At 40.7% G+C, this 24,624-nt stretch overlaps 1 protein-coding gene across 7 annotated transcripts in view; it reads right to left on the reverse strand.

The window, feature by feature from the left end:
• UNC79 (unc-79 subunit of NALCN channel complex) overlaps positions 1-24,624 on the reverse strand; it is a 277,121-nt gene that overhangs the window by 76,872 nt on the left and 175,625 nt on the right. For all 7 annotated transcript variants that reach the window (XM_086363153.1, XM_086363156.1, XM_086363150.1 and 4 more), the window contains 5 exons: positions 16,100-16,386; positions 12,163-12,345; positions 11,423-11,585; positions 8,762-8,911; positions 6,962-8,179 (listed from right to left, as the gene is read on the reverse strand). In XM_086363153.1, coding sequence (XP_086219279.1) covers positions 6,962-8,179; positions 8,762-8,911; positions 11,423-11,585; positions 12,163-12,345; positions 16,100-16,386 — 2,001 coding nt within the window. The remainder of the gene's footprint in view (positions 1-6,961; positions 8,180-8,761; positions 8,912-11,422; positions 11,586-12,162; positions 12,346-16,099; positions 16,387-24,624) is intronic.

Genomic DNA, 24,624 nt, shown 5'->3' on the forward strand with positions numbered 1-24,624 from the left:
TACCTGTCCATAACCTCTGCTAAACCATAATTTAGGAACAGGGACTGTACCTAAGTCGGAATAGTTACTTACTAGTAACTCAGATTTTTCTATTTTGTTAGCAAATAAAATAAAATTTTATTATATTCTATTTTACTAGTTGAGCAAGAAACAGACTGCATCATTTGTTTCTGCTGTTGACAAATGCATCTAACCTGAAATATTTTCTGCAAAATAATACTGTCTTTTTCATCTGTGCATAATGAGAAACAAGCTGCCCCACATTATTCTAGGCGAAGATGATTCTTTGAGTTTTTGAAAAGTTCAATAGCTTTTGACAGCAAATGCCTAAAATTCTTTATAAGCCTCCTTGCCATCTTAAGCAATACTCTTTATATATTGAACTCAATGAGCAGTCTGGAATTACCACTAGGGTTTCCATGATTACAACATGTCCACCCTAAAAGACCTCAAATTCATAAGCTTCATGACAACTGTCTCCTCCTCTGCAATATATTATCAATTGTTTGTTCTTGCCCCAGAGCAAGTCACCATACATTCACACACACATACAATGTAAGCATGCAGACGCTGTTCAATTGGGTGAGTATTAAACTGTCGGAAATGAAAGTAAAATACATCCTAGGTGGGGGCTGAGGAGAAAGGCTTTTAAGCATTGATTTAGGAACCTCTATTTTTCATTCTCAGAGGTCTTTCTGAATAGATATGATTGTCAGATAAGAAATTTCTTGATAACAAAAAAGTATAATTGTTACAATGTTTCCCAAACTCTCCTAATAAAGTATAAAATTACTACTCATTTTAAATTCCTTAGTCATTAAGATATTGAAGATTAGGTTATGGTTTTTCTCCTAGGTATTCTCCACAAACCACTAGTTAAAAACAAGCACAATTACCTCTCTTACTTTTATTTATCTCTGTTTTATATTTGCTGCTGCTGCTGCTGCTAAGTCGCTTCAGTCGTGTCCGACTCTGTGTGACCCCATAGACGGCAGCCCACCAGGCTCCCCCGTCCCTGGGATTCTCCAAGCAAGAACACTGGAATGGGTTGCCATTTCCTTCTCCAGTGCATGAAAGTGAAAAGTGAAAGTGAAGTTGCTCAGTCATGTCTGACCCTCAGTGACCCCATGGACTGCAGCCTTCCAGGCTCCTCCATCCATGGGATTTTCCAGGCAGGAGTACTGGAGTGGGGTGCCATTGCCTTCTCCGATATTTGCTGCTACCATGCCATAAATAATAATAGTAAGAGTAGCTTCCCAGGTGGCACAGGGGTGAAGAACCTGCCTGCTGATGCAAAGATATAAGAGATACGGATTCAATCCCTGGATCAGGAAGATCCCCTGGAGAAGGAAATGGCAACCCACTCAAGTATTCTTGCCTGGAAAATTCCATGCACAGAGGAGCCTGGCAGGCTACAGTCCATGGGCTCACAAAGATTTGGACACAATTGAGCACATACACACACAGCAAAATAAAAGGAATGTTCAATAAATGGCAGGAGCCACTGGGGCTGAATAGAAGAAATATGGAGAGAATCATGCAAAAATGAAGTCAGAGAACTAATGAGAATTAGGCACACAAGATTCCAGCCATTTAAAGGACTTCTACTATGATAGAAATGAGAGCCAATGGAGGATTTTAAGCAGAGTAAAGGTAAAAAAATTACTTTTTACTCTGCAAAAACAGAGTGAAAACATGAGATTTCATGTTTTTAAGGATCGCTGTGGTTGCTGTGTTGAGAAGATACGAAGGAAATAAGGGAAGAAGGCAGGAGCCCAGTTAGGAAGCTATAGCAATTGATCCTGATAAGAGATGCTACTGGCTCAGACCAAGGCGGAAGCAGGGGAGACAGTGAGAAAGGGCTAGATTCTGGGTAGACTTTACAAGGTAGATTAAGGTGGCCAGATAAGAGAGGACACCCAGTTAAAATTTAATTTTAGATCAGTTTTTGAGTATGAGTATGTCTCATGCAATATTTGGCAGATACGGCCCCAATTCTTCACTCTTCTCTGAGTCAATGACCTCTGCCCTGTAACTTAGAAGTTCCTCTCATTGAAGAGGCAGAATATATTTCTCCTCTTGACTTTGGTCCTTCCAGATGATTTTCTTTGACTCATGGAATGTGTGCAGGGATAATACAATCAAAGGTTTAGAGAGCTCTTATGCAATTGGGCTTGCTCTCAAGCCTCTTGCATTACCATAAGAAAAATATTTTCAGCCTTCAAGGGTCCCAGGAGGAGGCTGGCCACCCAGTCCAGCTTAGGTTAGCTGATCCTTGAATTGAAGAAATGCTTATTGTTAAATGTTGCCGGTATTTGTATGATTATTTGTTGCGCAGCGTTATTCCAGCAGCAGGTATCTAATGGAGTTGTCTCAGCATACAGAAAATATGGAAAACCATAAGACTAGATGAGATTGCCACCACTAGATGAGATCACCAATACCAGTGTAGACAGAACTGAGAAAAGGACCAAGGACAAAGACCCTAGGCGATTCCCTCATCAGGGTGATAAGGAGGAATCGAAAAAACAGATTGAGAAGGAACGACCACTGAATATGCAGAAAACCAAGAGAATGTGTATCCAAAAGCCAAGTGAAATGAGCGTGAGAAACTTTGTGAACTACTGAGTCAGAAGTTAAAATCTAAGAACCGACCATTGGATTTAGCAGTGGAGGCCACAGGCGACCTTGACAAGTGACATGTGACTGAACTCTGGAAGCTTCGTAGGAATTAAACTGGAGATAGTGATATTATAGATAACTCCTTTAAAAGTATTGCTAAAACCTAGAGGGTATTATGGGACTTCCCTGGGGGCTCAGATAGTAAACAGTCTGCCTACAATGCAGGAGACTGGGGTTCAATCCCTGGGTGGGGCAGATCCCCTGGAGAAATAAATGGCAATGCACTCCAGTATTCTTGCCTGAAGAATTCCATGGACAGAGGCGCCTGGAGGGCTACAGTCCATGGGGTTGCAAAGAGTCGGACACGACTGAGCAACTTTCACTCTCGCTGACTCAGAGAGTATTATGCTAAGTGAAGTAAATCAGACAGAGAAAGACAAATACTATATGATTTTACCTGTATATGGACTCTTAAAAACAAAACAAATGAACAAATAAAACAGAAACAGGTTCACAGATACAGGGAACAAACTGGTGGTTGCCAGAGAGGAGGGGTTGGAGGTATGGACAAAATAAGTAAAGAGGATTAAGAGGCACAGACTTCAGTGATAAAATGAGTTACTGGATAATATACAGAATAGGGAATATAGTCAACAATATTGTTTTACTGTAAATGGTGACAGATGGTAACTAAACTTATCATGGTGATCATTTTGTAAAGTACTGTGTAAATGTCAAATTGCTATGTTGTACACCTGAAATTAATATAATATTGTGTATCAATTTTACTTCAGTAAAAAAGAGGGGGAAAGTTTTGCTAAAAGGGAGAAAGCAAAATGAAATAACAATTGGGAGAACTGGGATCAGGAGTTTTTATTAAGAGAGATAAATTAAATGGTGTTTGTAATTCTCAAGTCAAATGTATCTTAGAAAAAATTAGGGGAAGAGCAACAGGGGAGACTTTCCAGGCCTACGTTCTTGAGTAAGTAAGAGAGATGGAATTGCGTCCACACGCGGAAAGGCTGACTTCAGACCGAAACACAGTTCACCTATAGCTAGGAAGGCCAGGTGTATGAGTGCAGACGACAGAAGGGAGGCAGATAATGGCGGAGGAAGATGTGGAAATCTCTCCTGATTAGGTCATAGGAAGAGACATCGAAAGCTTGAAAGGAAAAGTAGCTATGAAATAGTCAGGAGGATGGAAAGGCAAATGGACGGGGGATACACGGTGCGATTGCCGAGCAGCTTGAAGGACCTAGTTGATGCTTGTAGTCATGAATTTAAAATGAGATCAGTCAATACTGTTCCATGCTTTTCTCCAGTCACACTCATCTGATAGGTGCTGGTAGATGGAAAGACAGATTTGACAAGGGTTGTGTTTAGCCAAGCAAGTCTGAAAAAAGCAAAGGTCAGGGATGATGGAGGCAGGAAGGGATTATAATAATCAACTCGAGAAGAAAAGACATGAAGTAGGGGAGGGATAGTGAAAGGTAATAGGATCGATACAGTGCTATCCAGAGAGAGGAAATGACAATCAGAGAACGGGAGACATTGGACTGACATCATGGACAGTCTGCAGCGACTGATAATAACAAGTTCCGTGATATGATCATGGGAATGAGTAAATGAGCAACAGTGGGAGATGAAAAACAGTCTCTGGAGAAGATGAATTCAAGGAGCTGAGAAGCCAGAGTGGCAGCAGACACTGTACTAAGACTCTGTAGTATCTGTACTAATACTGAAATCAACAAGAATTAAGACAGGAAGAGTTTAGGAAAGAGTGAAAATGAGCCCAGTGTTAAAATTGTCAATCAATGAGAAAGTCAGGGGTAAATAATGTAAGATTCAGAGCTGAGTGTTTTTAGAGACCCCGTGGAAATAGTCTGAAAGGGGAAACGATGAGCAAGGAAGGTGTCCACACCTTGGCCCTAGCCTAAGGACATAGTATCTTCAGGGAAGAGCTGGACTTTCATTTGACTAGGAAGGTAAAGGAAACAGTGGAGAGAGCATACAATGGATTTTGCTCATGAAGCACGATGCATTTCTGATGGAGGAAAAGTTTCAGGAGCTGGGATAAGATGGGAGAAAGGTGCTGGACAGGACATGCGCAAGGCCTCGTGGAAACTGGAGTGAGAGAGAAAAAGGGAGATCTGGGGCTTCTTGCAGGGACTGACACGAAGAGACGGAAAGTACACAATGCCATGAGAACCATAGCCTCAAGGGGATTTGCAACGGGAAGGCTGTGGAGTCTGGTCTCCCTTGCTACCACTGATAGCCGCAAGACGGTCTGGGGGAGCCTGAGTCTTACTCTGAGCGCGTGAGCCTCCTTCCAACCCCCAGCAAGGAAGGGGTGATCTGTATGTCTGTGGCACGTGCGACACTATACAGATATAAAATTATTATGATAGTATAATCTATACTATGAAAACTCTAAACACATGTCATCGTAATTGTCAGATACTTTCCTTCTTATTCTGGTGACAAATATATTAATATAATACCAATCTCCTCCCTGGCAGCCTGGGGAACAATCTGACCTAAGGATGAATAAAGAAGGCAACACACAGACATATACAAACACACATAAGGCAACCTATATACAACCTATATATCATATACACCCACCGGGGAGACCTCATATAGTTGCTTATATACCCACCCTATAGACCTTAAATGGTTTCTTATATACCCATCTATAGACCTTATGTGTTTAATCACTCAGTTGTGTCCAACTCTTTGAGACCCCACGGACTGTAGCCCGCCAGGCTCCTCTGTCCTTGGGGATTCTCCAGGCAAAAATACTGGAGTGGGTTGCCATGCCCTCATAGACCTTATGCTGCTGCTGCTACTGCTGCTAAGTCGCTTCAGTCGTGTCCAACTCTGTGTGACCCCATAGACGGCAGCCCACCAGGCTCCTCCGTCCATGGGATTTTCCAGGCAAGAGTACTGGAGTGGGTTGCCATTGCCTTCTCTGAGATTATAAGGTTCCTTATATATCCCTCTATAGACCTCCATAGTTTCTATAATAGGTCAATGCTTTCCTCCATCTACATGCAAAAATTTTCTTGGCTCCAAATAATAAAAAGGTGTCCCAGTTTCCTTAGCAACACTCTTAAACTTTCTTGTTATCATGAGAATCTTTATCTTCCCCTGCTGCCTTACTGGAGCATGACCTTTTCCAACTACATTCATGTTCATTCAACAGATTTTTACAGGGCACCTTTGAGATTACACAGCTCTGCCTTATGAGGCAGAGAACTGCTGGAAACCTCCGGAAATGCCTGGAGCAAATAAAAAGGCCGAGCCTACTCTCTTGGGAGCTGCTTTTACTGTGGAGTAGAGAGAGAAGTGATGTATGACCCAGAGCAGGGCATATCACCTCCTCAGTGTCAGTGTCCTCTTGTAGGAAATGTGGGGTGATGAGAAGTCCCCAAGAGTTTTGTCAGCGCCCAATGTCTTTCAGTCTATGAATCTACTAAAATAATCATCCCAGCCTGATTCCTATTTTTTCTGAAGATTCCCATTCTATTTTTTTTTGAAGATATGAGCTGAGAAATTAAGAAACATTCTGATCAGTATTATGATAACAGAGCAGAGGACTGTGTTTTAGGATGAGGTGGACTAGCAGCTTGTCACTTTTTCAAGTTAATCCCTCTTAGAATCAGTGCCTCCAAGGAAACACAAGTCATGGCATTTGAGGCAGGAAGTTCTTGTTCTCTGGCAGCTTCACCATCAATTGGTGACCGTGGATTAGACTGGGATGTAACTGGGCTCATTTTGGTTCCCAAGGGTACACCATGCCAGGCTGCTGATATTTGGTTAGAATATGTAATCAGCTATAGACCCTAAATGATTATACAATCAGTTCTCAATCATCCCAAGTACTCTTTACTTTATTTTACCCCTTCCTGTTTGTTCCTCCTTTGGTCTGTATCATAATTCACTGAAGTATATAGCAAGGAAATAAAGAAAGCAAAAAGAGTTCAATTAATGCCTTTTGTTGTTTGAGGAAAACAAAAATGGTATTTGGAATGTCTTGATATTAATTCATTAATATTAATGAATATTAATTCATTGCCTCTTGTTGTCAAGGGTGATCAACAATTAATTGTAGAGTTGAGGAACAACCAATATCAAAACATTTATGGAGCCAACAGAACCACATCTGAATCTAACACACTGCAGTAAGCAGGAAGGGTTCAGAGTGATAATGAAGCAATGATACCGTCATCCCCTGACATTTTAAGGCTGAGAGTCTGATGCATACTCAGTGCCAAGACCCTCACAAGTAAGAAGCACACACTTGAACATAGGCTGGGAGAAAGAAGGAGGAGCTCACCTGGATCTTTCTGATCACCCAGTTTGTCTAGAATGTTGAAGGAAATGTCAAGGTACTCTCTCTGGATGGCACTGACCGCAATCTTCCTCTGTTTCCTCTGCCGGGGGACAATCTGAATCTTAAATTCCGACTCCTCAGCTCCCTCCTCCTCTGCCTTCCTCTCGGGGTTCTGTTCTGTGTCTGATTCAGCGATGGCGTCGGGCTTCTCACCCTCCATTGGGTTCTCCGAATCTTCAGGGACCTTGAGGAGGACAGTTTTTGCCCCTGAACTTGGCATCAGCCCACCAGGCTTCTCCTCCTCAGTGCTGGGCTCAGCGTTATCATCCAGAGACGTCTCGGGGAGGGCAAATGACTTCTGAAGGAGGTCTCGTTTTTGCTTCAGCGTGAGTGGGCTGCCACAGGAAAACTCTTGCAGCTCCTCAGACTTGACTAACTCTTCAGAGTCTGTGGGGTCTTCCAGAGCTATGAGAGAGGCGTCCTTGTCACCCGCGGACTGGTTATTTCCTGAGTCCTTAGAAGAAAAGTCTTTGGAACAATCCTCCACGCTTACTTGCACGAGGGGCGTTGTACTGAGGCTGAGGACAGAGGGGTGTCTGGGGACAGAGGGAGAAGAGGCAGCATTCTGACCAGAGGCACCCTCATTCCCTTGGTCCATGGTCTCCTCTTCATCACTCTCTACTATTCGCAGAGGGGGAAGAGGTTCAAACACAAGAGAGTCGCTATCCGACGTTGAGAGCATAGAGCGTTTCTCAGGCCCAGATGTTGAATCTGAGGACAAGTCAATCAGATCTAAATCCTCTTTGGGGGCAGGCTTTATTGGGGAATCAACTTTCACCTCAAATGCCTCCATGCAATTTAACCTAACTTCTGGTATCACCGGCCTCCGAGATTCTTGGAAACCTTCCATAGCTAGGTTCTCGGGGATGTCGGCACTGTCGGGCCTCGTGGCAGAATTCTGTCTAGATCGTCCGTGGTCGTGCTGTCTTTGCATAAAATAAGCAGCGTGGGCAGAAGGCTTGTCTATGTCACAGCGGTCTATGCAGGACTTCCTACGGTGCTCGTCTAACGTAAATAAGAGGGAGTCTGCATTTCCTATATCAAGAGATTTTTGTTTTAGAGAGCGCAGCTTTTTTTTCTGAATGCTTTCTTCTCTCACACAGTGTAGGATGTTGTCTTGTAATGCACTCGTGTCTCTATATTCAGCAAGCTCTATTTCACCTGATTAAAACAGAAAAAGCTAGTACTATTTTACTTGGAGATTTCAACTTTCTTTTCCCCTCATACTTGGGCATACAATTGGCATCAATAATAATCAGAACCCCAGCTCCACCAAAAGGGAAAACTGACTTTCTGGCCAAGTTTTCATCAGGTTCATTCTAATTTCAAAAACCAGAAAACTTTGGAATGAGAGAACCCCCAAATGGCAGTTTAAGATCTTATTTCCAAAATCAGGCTTCAGGATAATCCCTCAGCTCTATTCATTTGTGTGCTGGAGAGGGGATCGCTTTTGGCTGAGGTCAGTCTAGAAAACTGTATTCAAATTGTGTGGAAGGGAAGCAAACATTTCGCAACAAATCAAATCAAGCAATGGCCCTCTAAGACAATCATGACGTTAATGATGTATCTGTCAATTCACGTATATATATAAGTGTGTATATATATATACTGGTTATGCATACATATATATAAAATCAACAGTATTAAAATGTGTAGTAACATAATAAAATTAAGATTTCACCCCAAACAAATGGTAGAGTACAACATTTCTGCATAAAATTACTAAGAGGAAAAAATTCATACTTCTCTGAACATTCATCTCAACCGGCTGATATTTCACCATTTTGCTGCCGCCTATCCTTTTCAATCTTGCAAAAAAAGTTTGAGACTCTTTATTGCAGGGTCCAGTAGGTGTATCATGAATATCAGATTCATCAAAAACACTATCTTCTTCTAATTGGGGAGAGAAAGTCAAAATTACACTTAAGAGGTTATTCTCTCTTAGGCTGTGTCTACACAAGCATTTCAACGAAAGCATCATGGAACACAGTCTGGGGTGGTTCCTACACCAGCCCAAGTCTAGCCCAGCTGGGCATTTAATTCAGGTGTCAAATTATTCAGAAGTTGAGCAGAACAAACTGTTATAAGTTTGCCCCTCAATTTCCATGTCACAAAGGGCAGCATTTTCAAAAGAGGCATCTCAATATTCCGATAGAGCCTTCATGGGGAGCTTTTTCAATGCACTTAACAACCAGATAACCAATACATGTCAGGAATCTGGGACACTCCTGAAACGTGCCTGCTTTGGGTGAATTTTCAGGCTAATTTGGCAAAAGAAAATTAAACACAATGAGTAGATCTTGCCCCTTCCACAAATACATGCCTTCCTGGGATCTGAGAACTGGCATAGACACAGCCTAACAGTACATGCACCTTATACTTTGTGAATGCAAAATACTGTACTCTACACTTGAAAATGAAACACATGACACACAGAAAAAGCTTAGAAAAGCCGCTGGTCATCTCAAAAGCTCCACAAATGATTATGGACTGAAAGAGTAAACAAAGGAAAAAGAAAACAGAAAATAACATCTCCCCACTAAAGTAAGACTCTTCTCGAGTTTGCCGTGGGCGCTTTTATGAATCCCAGAAAGAATCTTTGACTGTTACGGTCCTGAGGCTCCATAAACAAACTGGTCACTTGGAGTCCTAGCAAGCTTGTATCTGTGTCCTTTTCTACCCGCTTTTGGCCACTTTTAAATCAAAGAGAAACCCCAAAACACATTAATGAGGAAAATGTTGTTATATTGCAACCCACAAAATTCCCTTAATAAATTTTCTTCTTTCATCCTTTGAAAAGGTCAAAGCCATGTACAAAATAGCAAGAGAAAAGGCTGCAAAAACGCGTTAACACCACAGGGAATGGAATTAACCTACTATTCAAGTTCAACATCATTGAAATCACGGTGTTTGGCCTATATTTACATCTACATGTATGAGAAAATGAGGTTCAGGTGTGATTGTGATTATTTAATTCTCTGAGTATAAGGGGAGTACAAGCTTAGAGTTAAGTTTTAAGGACCGATTCTGTCTTAAAACACAAGATTCTATAAGTAAATGAAATTTGAACAGCAGATGCTGGACAAAGTAATCAAAATAATCTTTTGGGTCAAATGAAAAAAAAAAAATAAGCGTTAATGATCAAAATGGATACAAAACTCCCAGTGAACTTCTGCAATGATGAGGAAGCCTGTCAATACAACATTCTGTTTTATTTATTTCGTTTTTTAAAATACTCTCCTTTGAAAAATACAGCTTTTTTGGAGCAAGAGTTATGCAACTTCCCTTACATAACTTTGTATCAATGATAATTCTCAAAATGAATTGAATGAGAGTGACAGGAAGACTTCAGCATGGCTCCTCTCACCCAGAAATGTTCATCTGGGATTGGTCCAGGTACTGAGCCCACACTGATGACATTTATAGTTTAACTGAGTCTGTCCAATTTCCCAGAAACTAGGACCTAAGATGGTAGACAAGATATTCTTCAGGAAGGATCTGAATGGTATCAGAACTTAAAGAACTTTCTCTCAGTCCCATCTCTGGCCAACCTAGAGTCTTGAACTTTTTGGTAATAAATGAACAATAGAACACTGGCTCCAATCCATCCTATTCAGACATCTGCAGAGCAGTTCTACCAAAAAGGAATCTATGAACACTACTAAGAGTCATGGGGCACTTGGCTTTCTCGCAGGACTGGATGAGATGATGTCATCGTTCATGAGTCTAGTCACCCTGAAACAGACACAAAAAACACACATCTTGGCTCTGCAGTTCTCACCTGAAAATATCCAGGCTGGAAGTTTACTCTAGCTAAAGTTTCATTCTGCTGCCTCCTTTGTAGAAAAGCTATCAATACAAAAAAGTATTGATACTAGAAATAATTTAAACCTATGCAAAATATTTGATTTCATTTGCCTTTAATTCTTATTGAATAAGGAGGCTAAGAAAGACCACTTCAACACATTTAGACTCCATTCAAATCTCATCTCAAGGTCAGAAGCAAACCAGAGTTGGACAGGATCATGGCACCACTGAGTACCAACCAAGAATCATTCCACAGCCCAAAGCAAGATGTTTCCAACATGAAGGAAAAGGCTTACAAAGTCTCCTTAACCAGACAGCAGACAATTTTTCTTTTTTTTTTTTTTTTTGCAAAACATGATTTCTCATGAAAGGAGATTTAGAAGCATATCGATTATTTCTCTTGAGTGCTCATTTTAAAAAAAGGAAAGCAACAACATTCATGGGAAATGTGGAGAATTAATGAAGCAGTAGGTCATTTTTTTTTTTAACTCCAGAATAGTACCTGGGGTGCTCCTCTACGGTCTAAGGAAAACATTGTCCAGAAATGTATTACGTATGCAAGCTGAGTTTGGGATAGGATTGAGATATGTAAAGTACCTTTTTCCTTTTCGCTGTATCTGCTTATGTTACTGTTGTCACTGTACAGAGGTCCTGCCGTGGCATGGGGCTTGCAGCTATGATACTGTGCATTGAGTGTATTGACTGTTATGTGAATCAGATGCAGAAGGACCTTGCTGATATCACAGTCTCGGTATGGATACTGCTCAATGAAATGGAGGGAGAAAAATATAAACAGTTATTTTCAAGGGTAAGTTTTTCCACTTGATCTTGCTAGCTATTTTTCTCAGTCTCTTCTGGGTAAGCAGAAACGTCAATTCTTACCATGGTCTTATTTGAACAAGGGATTGTATCCCCACCCTCTTCCACCAAATTATGGATGGCAATGCATGCCAGTTTGTAAGTTTTAATTTATTTTAAGAAAATGAGCTGGCATAAACATAATGTAGGAGTACAATTTTAAATAGTTTTCTTGTTTTCTGATGTAGTACTTAATACATAGATAAAATATGAGGTTCTGAGCATAGACAGAGATTATGGATCCATGTTCATCGTATTTGGCTTTAAACGTTTTAGAGTATATACTGGCATGGTCTACATTTCTATTTTCCTTCCAAAAGTTCTTCACTTCTGAATACTAATTGTATATCGTGAATCTTCCGAAGGTCAAATTACTGAAGGTCAAATTACTATCTTACAAAATTTTGAGCTTAGATCTCTTAAATGTTCTCTCTAAAAGAATTGTTCCACCCAAAAAAAGATTGACTACAGCAACTCACCTTGTAAAGAATGACAAGCAAGGCCTTCAGCCACATCTGCCGGATGTGAGGCTTTAGAGACCAGAGGGAACAACGAGGTGGCTGTTGGAAATAATGCCGGAGTTGAGGACAAGAGCAGTATTTGAGCACCTGAACCACCAAGGGAAGAAGGTGTTTTCCCAAATTAATGTTATAGTCCATGACCTGAAACAGGAAAGAAAGGTAACAACTGAAGAAAAGACAACTACAAAGAACATTTATAAGCCAAAAGGAAAACTGAACCATCAAAACATGAGCAAAATATTTACCATGTATCTCACAAAATACTATTAATAATGGCCAGTACCCATAAAGGGACAAAAGTCCAACCTCACAAGAAATTTAAAAACTTGTAACTTCATTTTATCTACTTAATTGTCTAATTATTTATCTACTTAATTATATGCTGAAAATAAACTTCCTCTTTGAAAATGTCCTATGTTGTGTGCATGCTAAGTCGCTTCAGTCGTGTCCAACTCTTTGACAGTCCATGAACTGTAGCCAGTCAGGCTCCTCCATCCATGGGATTTTCCAGGCAAGAATACTGGAGCAGGTTGCCGTGCTCTCCTGCAGGGGATCTTCCCAACCCAGCGCACAGGTGGATTCTTTACCACTAGGCCACCTGGGAAGTCATATTAAACTATTACCTAGAATCAATGAAAGCATGTAGAGTTGGTAATTATGTGAGGAAACAGGCATTCTCAGACACCACTGGCTAGAGTATTTCTCAAATTTTTCAGGAGAGCAGTTTAGCAACATGTATTCAGAAGCAGGAAAAAGCACATAGCCTTTAAATAGCAATTAAACATATCCTAAGGAAATAAATCAGACAGGCATTTCCAGATGTATGCATAAAGATACCCAGCATTATAGCCACTCCAAATTGCAAATGACCTCCATATTCAACAATATGGAATTAGTAAAACAAAAGATTGTTTATATAACAACAGAATACTCTATAGACATTAAATGGAATACCGTACAAATTTATTTACATGATATGAGCTTCATAACAAATTTTAGGCTTAAAAGAGACATGGAACTTCCCAGGCAAGTATACTGGAGTGGGTTGCAATTTCCTTCTCCAGGGGATCTTTTTGACCCAGGGATCAAACCCAGGTCTCCTGCATTGCAGGAGATTCTTTACCAACTGAGCCACCAGGGAAGCCCAGACATAAGTATGTATATACATATATATGCATATACATGCACACATTCAGGCACATATATATATATATATCAGTATGTATAAATGATCCCATTATTATAAAAAATATGTGCACATATACACATAGTTGAGGACAAGAGCAATACAGCAACATGTATTCAGAAGCAGGAAAAAGCACACAGCTTTTATTAGAGCTTCTCTGTAGCTCACATGGTAAAGAATCTGCCTGCGAAGCAGGAGACCTGGGCTCAATCCTTGGATTGGGAAGTTCCCTTGGAGAAGGGAATGGCTAGCCTCTCTAGTATTCTTACCTGGAGAATTTCATGGACAAGGAACCCAACAGGCTACAGTCCATGGGGTCACAAAGAGTCAGACATGACTTAGTAACTAACACTGCCACTACTAATGACCTTGAAACATGAGTTACAGAATGTGCTAGGGGAGGGCAGCCTAGATTTTTATCCTACTTATCACACAGATGGTAAACTGAAAGCTAACCATACATGTACATACCTATGTATGTATGCGTGTATATAGGAATGTATGTAAACCTAGAGCCATCAACATATACCAAAATGTCAGTAACTGATTTTGTGATGGGTTTCCTGGAGATTTACATTTTAATTTTTTTGCTTATAGTTTGAAAATAAATATACATAATGTGAACATAGAAAGAGAGAAGTGAGGGAGGAAGGGTAGTGAAGTTTGCTATCTGAAGTGGCATCTTCTGTCTCTATCACAGACAGGTGAGTATTAGTGATGATTCATCTAGTTATCAGCACCAGCAGGAGACATGCAAATTGCTCCCACATTGCTTCTCCGTGTTCACTATATCAACGATCTGTTTGAGCTAAATGGTAACAGCTATGATCATGAGTTCTTTCCATGCGACAGGCACTGATGAAGGTGATTTTCAGTATGTTGTCTCTAGTCTTCCCCCAAAAAATCTATTACAATGAGCAAAGAAGCAAGGATGCTTAAGGCCGTAACAGTTTTAATAACAGTGGCAGAGCTGAAATTCATATCCATTTCTCTCTAGCCCCAAGTTCTACACTCTTTGCAGATTAGGGCAGCCATTTTGGAAATTTAGATTTGTAGCACTGGTCAAATTAGGCATATATATACACCTAAAGTGTGAAAGGCACTCAGTCATGTCTGACTCTTTGTGACCCATGGACTAGAGCCCTCCAGATTCCTCTGTCCATGGGATTCTCCAGGAAACACTACTGGAATGGGTAGCCATTCCCTTCTCCAGAGCATCTGAGGGATGCCCAGGCATTGAGCCTGGGTCTCCTGCATTGCAGACAGATTCTTTACCTTCTGAGCCACCCCGGGAAGTCCATGTACATCGATGGTCTATTAATTCTGCTCCTGGATCCATATCCCAAAAGAATTCTCACATTGTTGAATAAGGCTGCATGTACAGAATGGTTGGGGTTTCCCTGATGGCTCAGACAGTAAAGAATCTGCCTGCAATGCAGGAGACCCCAGTTCGATCCCTGGGTCGGGAAGGGAATGGCTACCCACTCCAGTATTCTTGCCTGGAGAATTCCATGGACAGAGGAGCCTGGTGGGCTACAGTCCATGGGGTTGCAGAGTTGGACACAACTGAGCAACTAACACTTGACTGTACAGAATGGTTACTGCTGATCTGTGTGAAAGGGTGAGGAGTCGGGAGCAATATGAGTGTCCATTACTGAGGGAATGGATAGTTAACTCATGAGAAATATACATCATGGTATATAACACAGCAGTTAGGAGTAGCAAAGAAACATGAAAAATGCCAATGATGATAATATGATATGAAGTAAATTGAATGATTAACTCAAGTCTCCACTTGAAACCAAAAAAAGGAAAGGATTGGGAAAAAAAAAACCTACAAACAAAAATTCCACACTCCTTTACTATTTAATAGAGTTTCAGTTTAGGATGATGAAAAAGTTTTAGAGATGAAAGTGGTGATGGTTACATAAGAATGTGAATATACTTACTGCAACTGAATACTACAGTTGAAAAATGACTGAAATGCTAAGTTTTGGACTTCCCTGGTGGTCTAGTGGTTAAGACTCTGTCTGCCAATTCAGGGGACACAGGTTCGATCCCTGGCCCAGGATGATCTCACGTGTCATGGAGTGGCTAAGCCTGTGTGCCACAACTACTGAGCCTACACTCAAGCCTGTGCCCGCAACAAGAGAGGCCACCAACATGAGAAAGCCGTGCACTGCAACAAACAGCAGCCTGGCTCACCACAACTAGAGAGGTCCTGCGTACAGCAATGCAGCCAAGAATAAATAAATAATTTTTTTGAGAGGTCCTGCGTACAGCAATGCAGCCAAGAATAAATAAATAATTTTTTTTTTTAATTCTTAAGTGCTAGGTTTTATGTATACTCCCCTCCCCACCCCCGTAAATCCCCAACTCCCTTTATGTTATCAGGCTGCTGATGTCTTCTATACACCCCTGGCTTCCCTGGTGGCTCAGAAGGTAAAGAATCCATCTGCAATGCAGGAGACACAGGTTCAATCCCTGGGTTGGGAAGATTCCCCTGGAGAAGTAAATGGCTACTACAGACAGAGGAGCCTGGCTGGGCTGCAGCCCACAGGTCACAAAAGAGTCAGACACAACTGAATGACTGACACAGTAAAGTAACTTGCGCAAAGCTTTACGCTCAACCAGTGTTGGCTAAATGGAATTTAATGACGCGTTTGGACTAAAAGCCTAACGGCATGACTCGTGAAAGCTTCCACTTACCTGGGCAATCCCTGCAATAAATGCATTAAAGCAAGTTGACAGGCGCATTTTCTGAGGCGCGATCATGAAGCAGCCTTCCTGCTGGTCGTAGCCGAGTAAGACGTAGAGGTGCCGCTTGACCGTGTTGAAGGCCTTGGCGCTGCTGATGTCCGACTCGGCGCTGCTCTCGTCCTTGGCCATGAACTTCATGAGCACTGTGATCAGCTGGTGCACTGTCTGGTGGTCGATTCCAGCGTCTTCGGGGAGCAGGTCCTTGATGGTGTTGTCATTCTCAGGGGACTGTTGTCCTGTCGGTACAAGAAAGGCCATCAGTGGGTGGCTCCCCCACAAGTAAGTTTACAGTCAAATTTCACTTATTGATCAAGCACCACTTTGTCTGCTGCCTCTAAATATTTAAAGGTCTGTTCTAGACAAACTCAGACATAATATGGCCTACTAAGCAAAGCACTGCTCCCAGGATGGAAGTTATGTTGTTGTATCAACAACCAATTTGGGAAGAATGCATGTGTGCTAAGTCGCTTCAGTCGTGTTGGACTCTGTGCGATCCCATGGACTGTAGCCCACCAGGCTCCTCTGTCCATGGGATTCTCCAGGCAAGAATGCTGGAGTGGGTTGCCATGCCCTCCTCGTGGGGATCTTCCCCACCCGGGGATCGAACCCTGGGTCTCTTAATATCTCCTGCTTTGGCAGGCAGGTTCTTTATCACCAGTGCTACCTGGGAAGAATAAGGGAATGCAAATAAAAACATGGCAGTAGAAAGCAAAGTTATCTTCTGACAGCAAGACAAATACCTACACGCAATTTACATTTAGAGAACTTTTAAATACCTTGGCAAAGTTTTACCTTAATAAAGAGACATTTTCCTTCCAGCTTTGTAAAATAAATAGGTAAGAATAACCACAAAATAATATTCATTAAATCTGCTGAGCAACTAAAACATCCATTGGGTTACCTTGTTTAAATTATTATCTCCATTCAGTTATGTTCAAAAATCAGCTGAGGCAAAAAAAAAAAGTTTCCTTCTCCAAATTCTGAGATAACAGCAGTGTGTACTCTTTGAATTATACATTCAAAATTAGAAATAGCAAATGATAATTCCTGCTGTATGTAATGAGAAGCACACAAGGGGTGGGAGGGCACAGACAGAAAGAAAGAAGCATGAACTTTTAAAAACAGAAACACGCCACATGAAGGTGAGCTGAAATTCACATGCAAAGAAAAAATACCTCAGCCCCTAACTTACTTTTAACCTAACAAATAATCACGTCTGAACAGGTCCCTGACATGGACTTTCTCAGTTATTTCTTAAAGTCAGAAATTATACCCTGTCTCCCCTTGTTTTCTGCCCTTTAGTTTAGGACTTTGAGGGAAGGAAAAATGAGATCTGCTTTCCTATATTTATATTTGGGGCCTTATTCAAAATACTCTCTGCATCCTTCTCCTTCCTTTGACATGAGAATTTCTGAATTGGAAACAAAGCTTTTGCCTGGTGGGTTAGACGAGCACACATCATTCTCATCTCTCATTCTGAGAGAAAACATTCTAAATGATGACAAGCTTTGGTTACAAATCATTATACAGCAAACTGATTTTATCCATTTAAATTACAGCATGCAGGATACAACAAACAGCTAGATAGTCAGTCATATTCTTTAATTCCTCAACTGATCTGTCAAAAATCTGTCTTCCAGGACCAACCAAGAGAAACAAGATAGAAGGAATGTTTTCTGGGGACCACAGAAATTAGTTGTCTGGAGCCTAAACACTTTCTCTGTCAAATTCCAAATTTACTAGTTTGAAACTGCACATACTACAGTTTATGTGCTTGGTTGTCTAGTCTTCCCCAGATGATCAGAATGTTGATCTGCTCAAAAGTGATGCCCTAAGATGGGATCTTGGCAGTGAGTGAAAAGGTCACAGAATCAGCCAAGTCTAAGAACGTCTAATATAGGGGAAATCACCTAACAAACTTCACTATAACCCTTGAACATTAACAACATTTTCTGTCTCATAGTCTGTTCATGAAGGAATAAATATGTGCAGTGTACTTTAGAGACTTTTTTATCAAAAAATTATTCAAATAAAACCTAAAGATTTGTTTATGATGCTGTTTCACATGCAGGAATAGTCAGTTGTTAATATCATTATTCATTAGGCAGGCATGAGCCACCAGAAAAAAAAAAATCAATTCACGTGGAACATCCTATTTCATGAAAGGTCATGAATATAAAGCACTGATGTATATTATAATTAAATGTTTGAAATAGAAGATCAGACCAAATTCTCATTTTAAAAGTTTAGAGAACTATCTTTTCAGCATTGAAAAATATTCAATCTTGATTTTCTTTTTCTTCAGAGTATTATTACTTTATAACTAGAAGGAGGTTATTGCTTTGGGCAAGTTTGGGCCAAAACCTGACAAGTGTGAGACTCTAGGCGCCCTGCAGGGTTCAATGCCATTGTAGCAGCAGGTGATGGCTGTTATGATGCTATAAGTTCATTCCTCAATTCATCGTAGCTCTGGGGGGCAAGGTTTAGGAGAGTATGATATCACTCAGTTCTGCTCGGCCACCTCCAAGTCCAGACTGGCTAGACTCCAAAGCCCCAAAGTTAAAAACAGAACTGAGGAGCATTCAAGAAGGAGATGCACCTTTGCTGTCTAGCCCTGAGAGTCCAGGGAATTCAAACAGAAGAAAGGGAGCTCCAGACAAGGCTCAGCTAGGACATGGGCTCCCCATTTCCTTCTATCACCTTGAGTATAGAAAATAAACCATCAGACTTCAACTTTAAATATTTCAAATCTCTTCGCCCCACTGCAAGTAGATAATCATTTTCAAAGTGTGTCACCTTAGCGTTTCAAATCAAACCATATTTTCCCAGTGACTAAGTATCATTTCACAAAGGCCCTATCTTCATTTTAGATTGATCTTCATTGATCTGCAGTGCTCAGCTTTAAGGTTGTGGCTTTTTGCTTTCCCTGAGCAGTGAGTGATCTTTAACAAACCATTAACTGTATTGACAAAAGAACTGGTTAATGGAACCTTTCTCATAAAGTGAAAAAAAATCTCTTTTAGTTCCAATAACTCACTCCTCCAAGTGAGGGCTTCGAAAGTCTGCACTTTGCATACTGTCTTTCTTTTAAAGGACTGTAAGAATGTGATTGCCACCACTCTTCATTAAGAAAAGTTACCTTAATCAAACCCCTAAGAAAAATGAGGTTAGGAAAGCTGAAACTTTCTTTATTGATAAAGATAAAATTACTGGTTTAGTTATCTATAAAGGATATAAAATTTCCATTTTAAAACTAAAAGCCTATAATATTTTCTCCAAAGTGTGACGATGAACATGTTTACTTTTGAATTCTAGTCTATGAAGTTCTTAAATCTGTTTTAACTATAGACATTGAACATGTTAAGAGATTTGATTTTCTCCTTTTTGCAAAGAAAAATGTAAACATCTTTACTGCTGTAGAGGCAGAATGATTCCTAGCCTAACTTTAACATGGACTGGGTCCATCACAATCTGTCCACAGAGAGGCGCAACTGATTGAAATGCCACAGTAGAATACAATTTTATTTACTTAGAAGATCTGAAACCAGGCAGGATCAGGATCTGCTTTTCCAGACATCTCCTGCTGCTCCATCCCAGAAGCTCGGCATCCTTACATAAACACTGGGCTGCTTCTGGACCTCAGAATGGAGCCAGCCTCTGGCACCTTGGTGCCCTCTCTCATGGTGCTCTATTCACCTTGCAAGGTGGCCCTCCACCCCCACCCCCAACGTTATCCCATGAATGTGGCCCCCAGGAGCCATTCTTATTAATATGCCCACCCTCCTCTCAGCAACTGTGACCCCTAAATTCTATAAATCTCTAAAAACAAGAAAGGAGGGAAGAATAAAGACTCCTCAAAGGTAAGTAATATGTCTTATCCAAATTTTACGCCTCTCACAGAATAGGGGGCAGTGATTGACACATAGTAGATGTTCATTACTTGTAAATGTTTAAGTGCCCTGAATTTAAGTAAATATTTCAGATCTTTTCTACACGGGAGAAAAATGGATGAAGTCCCCAAAGAGCAAAGAAGTAGGTAAGGAAATAGAGAACATTCCTCTGTGGAGGTCAACTCACTGACCCCTCCAGCAAGTGACAAACCAACAAATGGCAATTAGGTGGTGGAAGGAGGCTTCCACGAGCTTATTCTGCATTCGGTCCAGAGAAACCAACGAGCGAGCGCTATAAATGAGTCTGCACCGTGTTGGCAGTTCTAACGACACTACCTCACTGATCTCCCTAGCTCATTCATTCGACTTGAGGCTTCATTCACAGCAGTTCTGTTGTGTATGCACAAAGCCACAGAAGGGCTGGAAAGATGGGGCCAGATGCTGACTGCAAAGCCGCATATGCTTCCCATCCCTGCCTCTCTCCCACATCTATCACTATGATTTACCTCCTACCCACCTGTCTCAGCCTGACTGAGAAGTCACCTGCCCACGAGACCTTCCCTGTTACGTCCAGCTCTCCTCCCACCGCAGTTGACATGAATGAACCTGTAGTACAATCACTTTCTCTGGAGATGAGAGCTCACTTATGGTCACACTTCATCTCTCTTACTTGACTATAAGCAAGTGGACAGTATAAAAATTTCTGATGTATCTCTACATTCCTCCTAGTACAGCAAGTGCCCAGTAATGCTTTGTTCAATAGAAACTCTCATTTCCAAAACTATCATTTCATACAAGGGAATTCCTATATAAACAATTAAATTCTAATGCAAGAGACCCGGGTTTGATCCCTGGGTCGAGAAGATTCCAATTTTGCAAGTTAGTGAAAACATGAACTGTTAGCCACCTCTAGAAAAAAAAGAAAGAGCCTCAAGAGAAGTTCGTTGGAATTCTAGGCTGAACACTAAGAGGGAGGCAGGAATGCACGAGAGCTTTACTTATTATTCCCAGTATTAAGTACATTCTCTTGTTGATATAAATTCAGACCAAGAGAGCTTAAGATTTCTCTTTAGGTTGGAGTAGAATTGCAAGTATCCATGTCCCTTTAGGGATTAGATTGGCTCTTCAGACCGATTTGTGACTCTTATTCAGGAAGATCCTTTGGTCTGGACACCCATGGGCTTACATCACACTGTAGCGGGCTTGAATGCCCAGGTCAGCTCCCTGACAAGACTGGTGTCCTCGCGTCCCCTAAGACAGGAATACCCGTAGACGAACTCATTGAGAGGTAGCTTTAGTGGAAAGAAAAGCAGATCAAGTCTCCTGGACTCAAGTCTCTAACTAATTAGTTACATGTGACCTTGAGCAAATTAGGCAAGCAGAATTACTTAGCCCTTCATGCCCTCAGTTTTCCTGTCTGTATATAAAGTGGAAAAAATACTTTATGCATATGCAGAATTGTTGTGAAATTGAAATTAGATAATTTGCATTAAAAACACTCTTTATAAAGAGGTACGCTACATATATAAACATTCTTGCTGTTTTTATTATTAACATTATATACCTACTATTATTTAATTACTCATTCCAGGGGATGGGAACAAGATATGATTAAGTTTCCCATGGGGTTGATACCATTTCAGTATTGTCCAATTATGTAACTGCTGCATTATATTCAATTACTATTCAAAAGGTGTTCTGAATCACCAAAAACAAAGAATTCCCAATTCTCAAAGCATCAGTGAAAAAACAGCTTATATATAATTTATAATTACACCAACTTCGGATTAGCAGGTGAAATTGTGTATTTCATCAGTTAGGATTAAATGAAGGTGCTGAGCTCCTTCCTGCTAGCACTACCATACGTGTCTTGCAAGACAGATCAAGACATGCGGGCTTGAGATCCAGATCTGTCATCAACAAGTTTGTGAAACCTGTTCCTTTCTGGAAGCCTCAGTTTCCTCTTCTGGAAAATGAGAATGTTAACATATCTCTAATGTTTCAGCTATGACAGTCTATGAATTTTACTTATATGCACAGAGGTCTTTGAGATAAATATATATATACTTATGACTGACTCATGTTACTGTACAGCAAAAAACAATACAAATTTGTAAAGCAATTATCCTCCAATTAAAAATAAAATAAAATTATTAACTCATAAAAAAAGTCAACAGAATAACACAACTCTTTGGTAGCCTTGCAGAGTTTCCCCTCTTTACAAGCATGTTTCTGTTGAAAAATTTGCTCTGGGCAATATATAAAGGCTAAGATTAGAGAGTCATAAACTGTATATCCAGTGCCAAAAGTTTCGACCTAAATATCAACTAAAATTAAGTCTTGCTGCATAATTAAAGGACATCTGCCTTATTTCGGGCCTAATCAATAAGAGGTCTTGCACAGAGGCGCTCATTACTTATTCCAAACAAAAGTATCTTCCTTAAACAGCAAGGTCTTTGGTTTCTATTTAATTACTATCTTAAACCACCCTGTACAATCTTATGATTATCCTGGCGTGTTTTTGCTTCCAGGGTAAAACACTCAGTGTTCAGTAAATAATAATGCAAAAATGAAAAACTAGTTTCAAATTGCCTTAAAAGCTGAGCCATCTGTTTCCAAATCTAAGCAAGTTTTGCTTATGGTGGTGTCATATAATTACCTCTCTAGAAGCCTCAGCTTTTTATTTAATTTAAACAATGCTGTCATCTGCCCTTTTTCCATCTGATCACTTTTGGTGGGACAATTAGACACCTAAAAGCTTAACTTCAAGATACATATGTATATGCTTTTCCAAAGACATGTGAGAGGACTCCTATGATAGGATTGTTTGCATGCATGCATGCTAAGTCACTTTAGTCATGTCCGACTCTGTGCGACCCTATGGACAGCAGCCCCCAGGCTCCTCTGTCCACGGGATTCTCTAGGCAAGAACACTGGAGTGGGTTGCCATTTTCTTCTCCAGATAGGATTGTTTAAATGGGTAATAATAAAGACTAGCTTTTCAACTAAGCCTTAAGATGAAAAGATATGGTGAGATAAAGATAATTTATGAAATTCCATAAGAACCAATCTCAAAAAGAGTTAACTGAAGAGGAAAGGAGTGATTTTCATATTTTTAATGACACACAGGGTCAGAAATTCTTATTTTTATTCTTTAAATAAAAAAAACAAAAACCTCCGAACAGTTGAGGCCTGAGTGATGCTAAAACAAAGTAGAGAGAGGGGGACTTCCTGGTGATCCAGTGATTAAGAATTTGCCTTCCAATGCAGGGGATGAAGGTTCCATCCATGGTCAGGGAAGAAAGATTCCACATGATGTGGGGCAATTGAGCCGGAGCACCTCAGCTAAAGAGCCTGTGCGCTCTAAAGCCCGTGCTCCACAACGAACAGCCCATGCACTGCAATGAAGACCCACCACAGCCCAAAACAAAACAAAAAAACAAAGTAGAGGGACTCTGAGACATGTCTGCTGTCCCTTTTATCTCATGAGTTTTACAAGAGAAAATACACTTTGACGAACATCTGCCATTTGCATTCCTAATATTAGGGGCTCTCTCTCTTCTCCTCCTCTCCCACCCCTCACTGGTTCTCTTTCTAGCAGATTATTTTTTAAATAAATTTATTTATTTATTTTCTGGCTGCAATGGGTCTTCATTGCTAGGCAAGGGCTTTCTCTAGTTGCAGTGAGCGGGAGCTACTCTTCACTGTGACGGGCAGGCTTCTCGCCGTGGTGGCTCCTCGTGCTGCGTTAGCCCCGGCTCTAGAATGCACGGGCTTCAGGAGTTGCGGCACACAGGGTGAGCTACCCCGCCACATGTGGGATCTCTCCAGACCAGAGATCAAACCCATGTCCCCTGCACTGGCAGGTGGTTTCTTAACCACTAGATCACCAGGGAAGTCCCTTTAGAACACATTCTTGAATGTCTTCTTACTTGAAATTTTCCTTCTGAGAGTATCGGTACCATTCTGAAAAGTTTATTTTAAAACTATTCTTAGATGAAAAACCAGACATTGTATAGCATGATACATAGGTGGCAGTTAACCAGGTTTGTTTTGGACAAACAGGCAGGTACTCAGAATCTCCACAATTTTCCCAACAAGCACAGAATTAAGTGTGTAGATAACATTCGGTCTGTAGTAGCTTTGCCAGCATCCCTTCAACCCTAAAGATACTTTATGATAAACTATCTATCAAAATATCAAAAGATAGTTAGTTACCCTCTACCAAGCTGAATATGATCCTCTAAAGAATGGAAATCCTCCTTTCTCTGAGAGATAGAAATGCATGTGAGAGTTGCAAAGAATCAGAAATGGCTAAGGGGATGAGTGAATGATGGTGGCTTAAATGTATAACCTTTTAAAATGTAAATGAAATGTTTTTCCTAGAGCAGATATATATGAAAGTAATATTTCTATGTGTAAAAACACATACAAATATAAGTGCTATGCATCATTCTATTCATATTGGCTCTCGGGGGAAAAAGTGCACACCCCTTGGGTAACAGGATGCTTCTTACTGGACCATAAGTTAACAGGATTAAAAGTCATCTGCCAATTTGAAAATTGAAAGAATTGCCATGTCAG

Source organism: Bos grunniens, chromosome 21, assembly GCF_055505025.1.
Source record: "Bos grunniens cultivar Pamir isolate PY7600 chromosome 21, Bosgru_T2T1.0, whole genome shotgun sequence".
Lineage (NCBI taxonomy): Eukaryota > Metazoa > Chordata > Mammalia > Artiodactyla > Bovidae > Bos > Bos grunniens.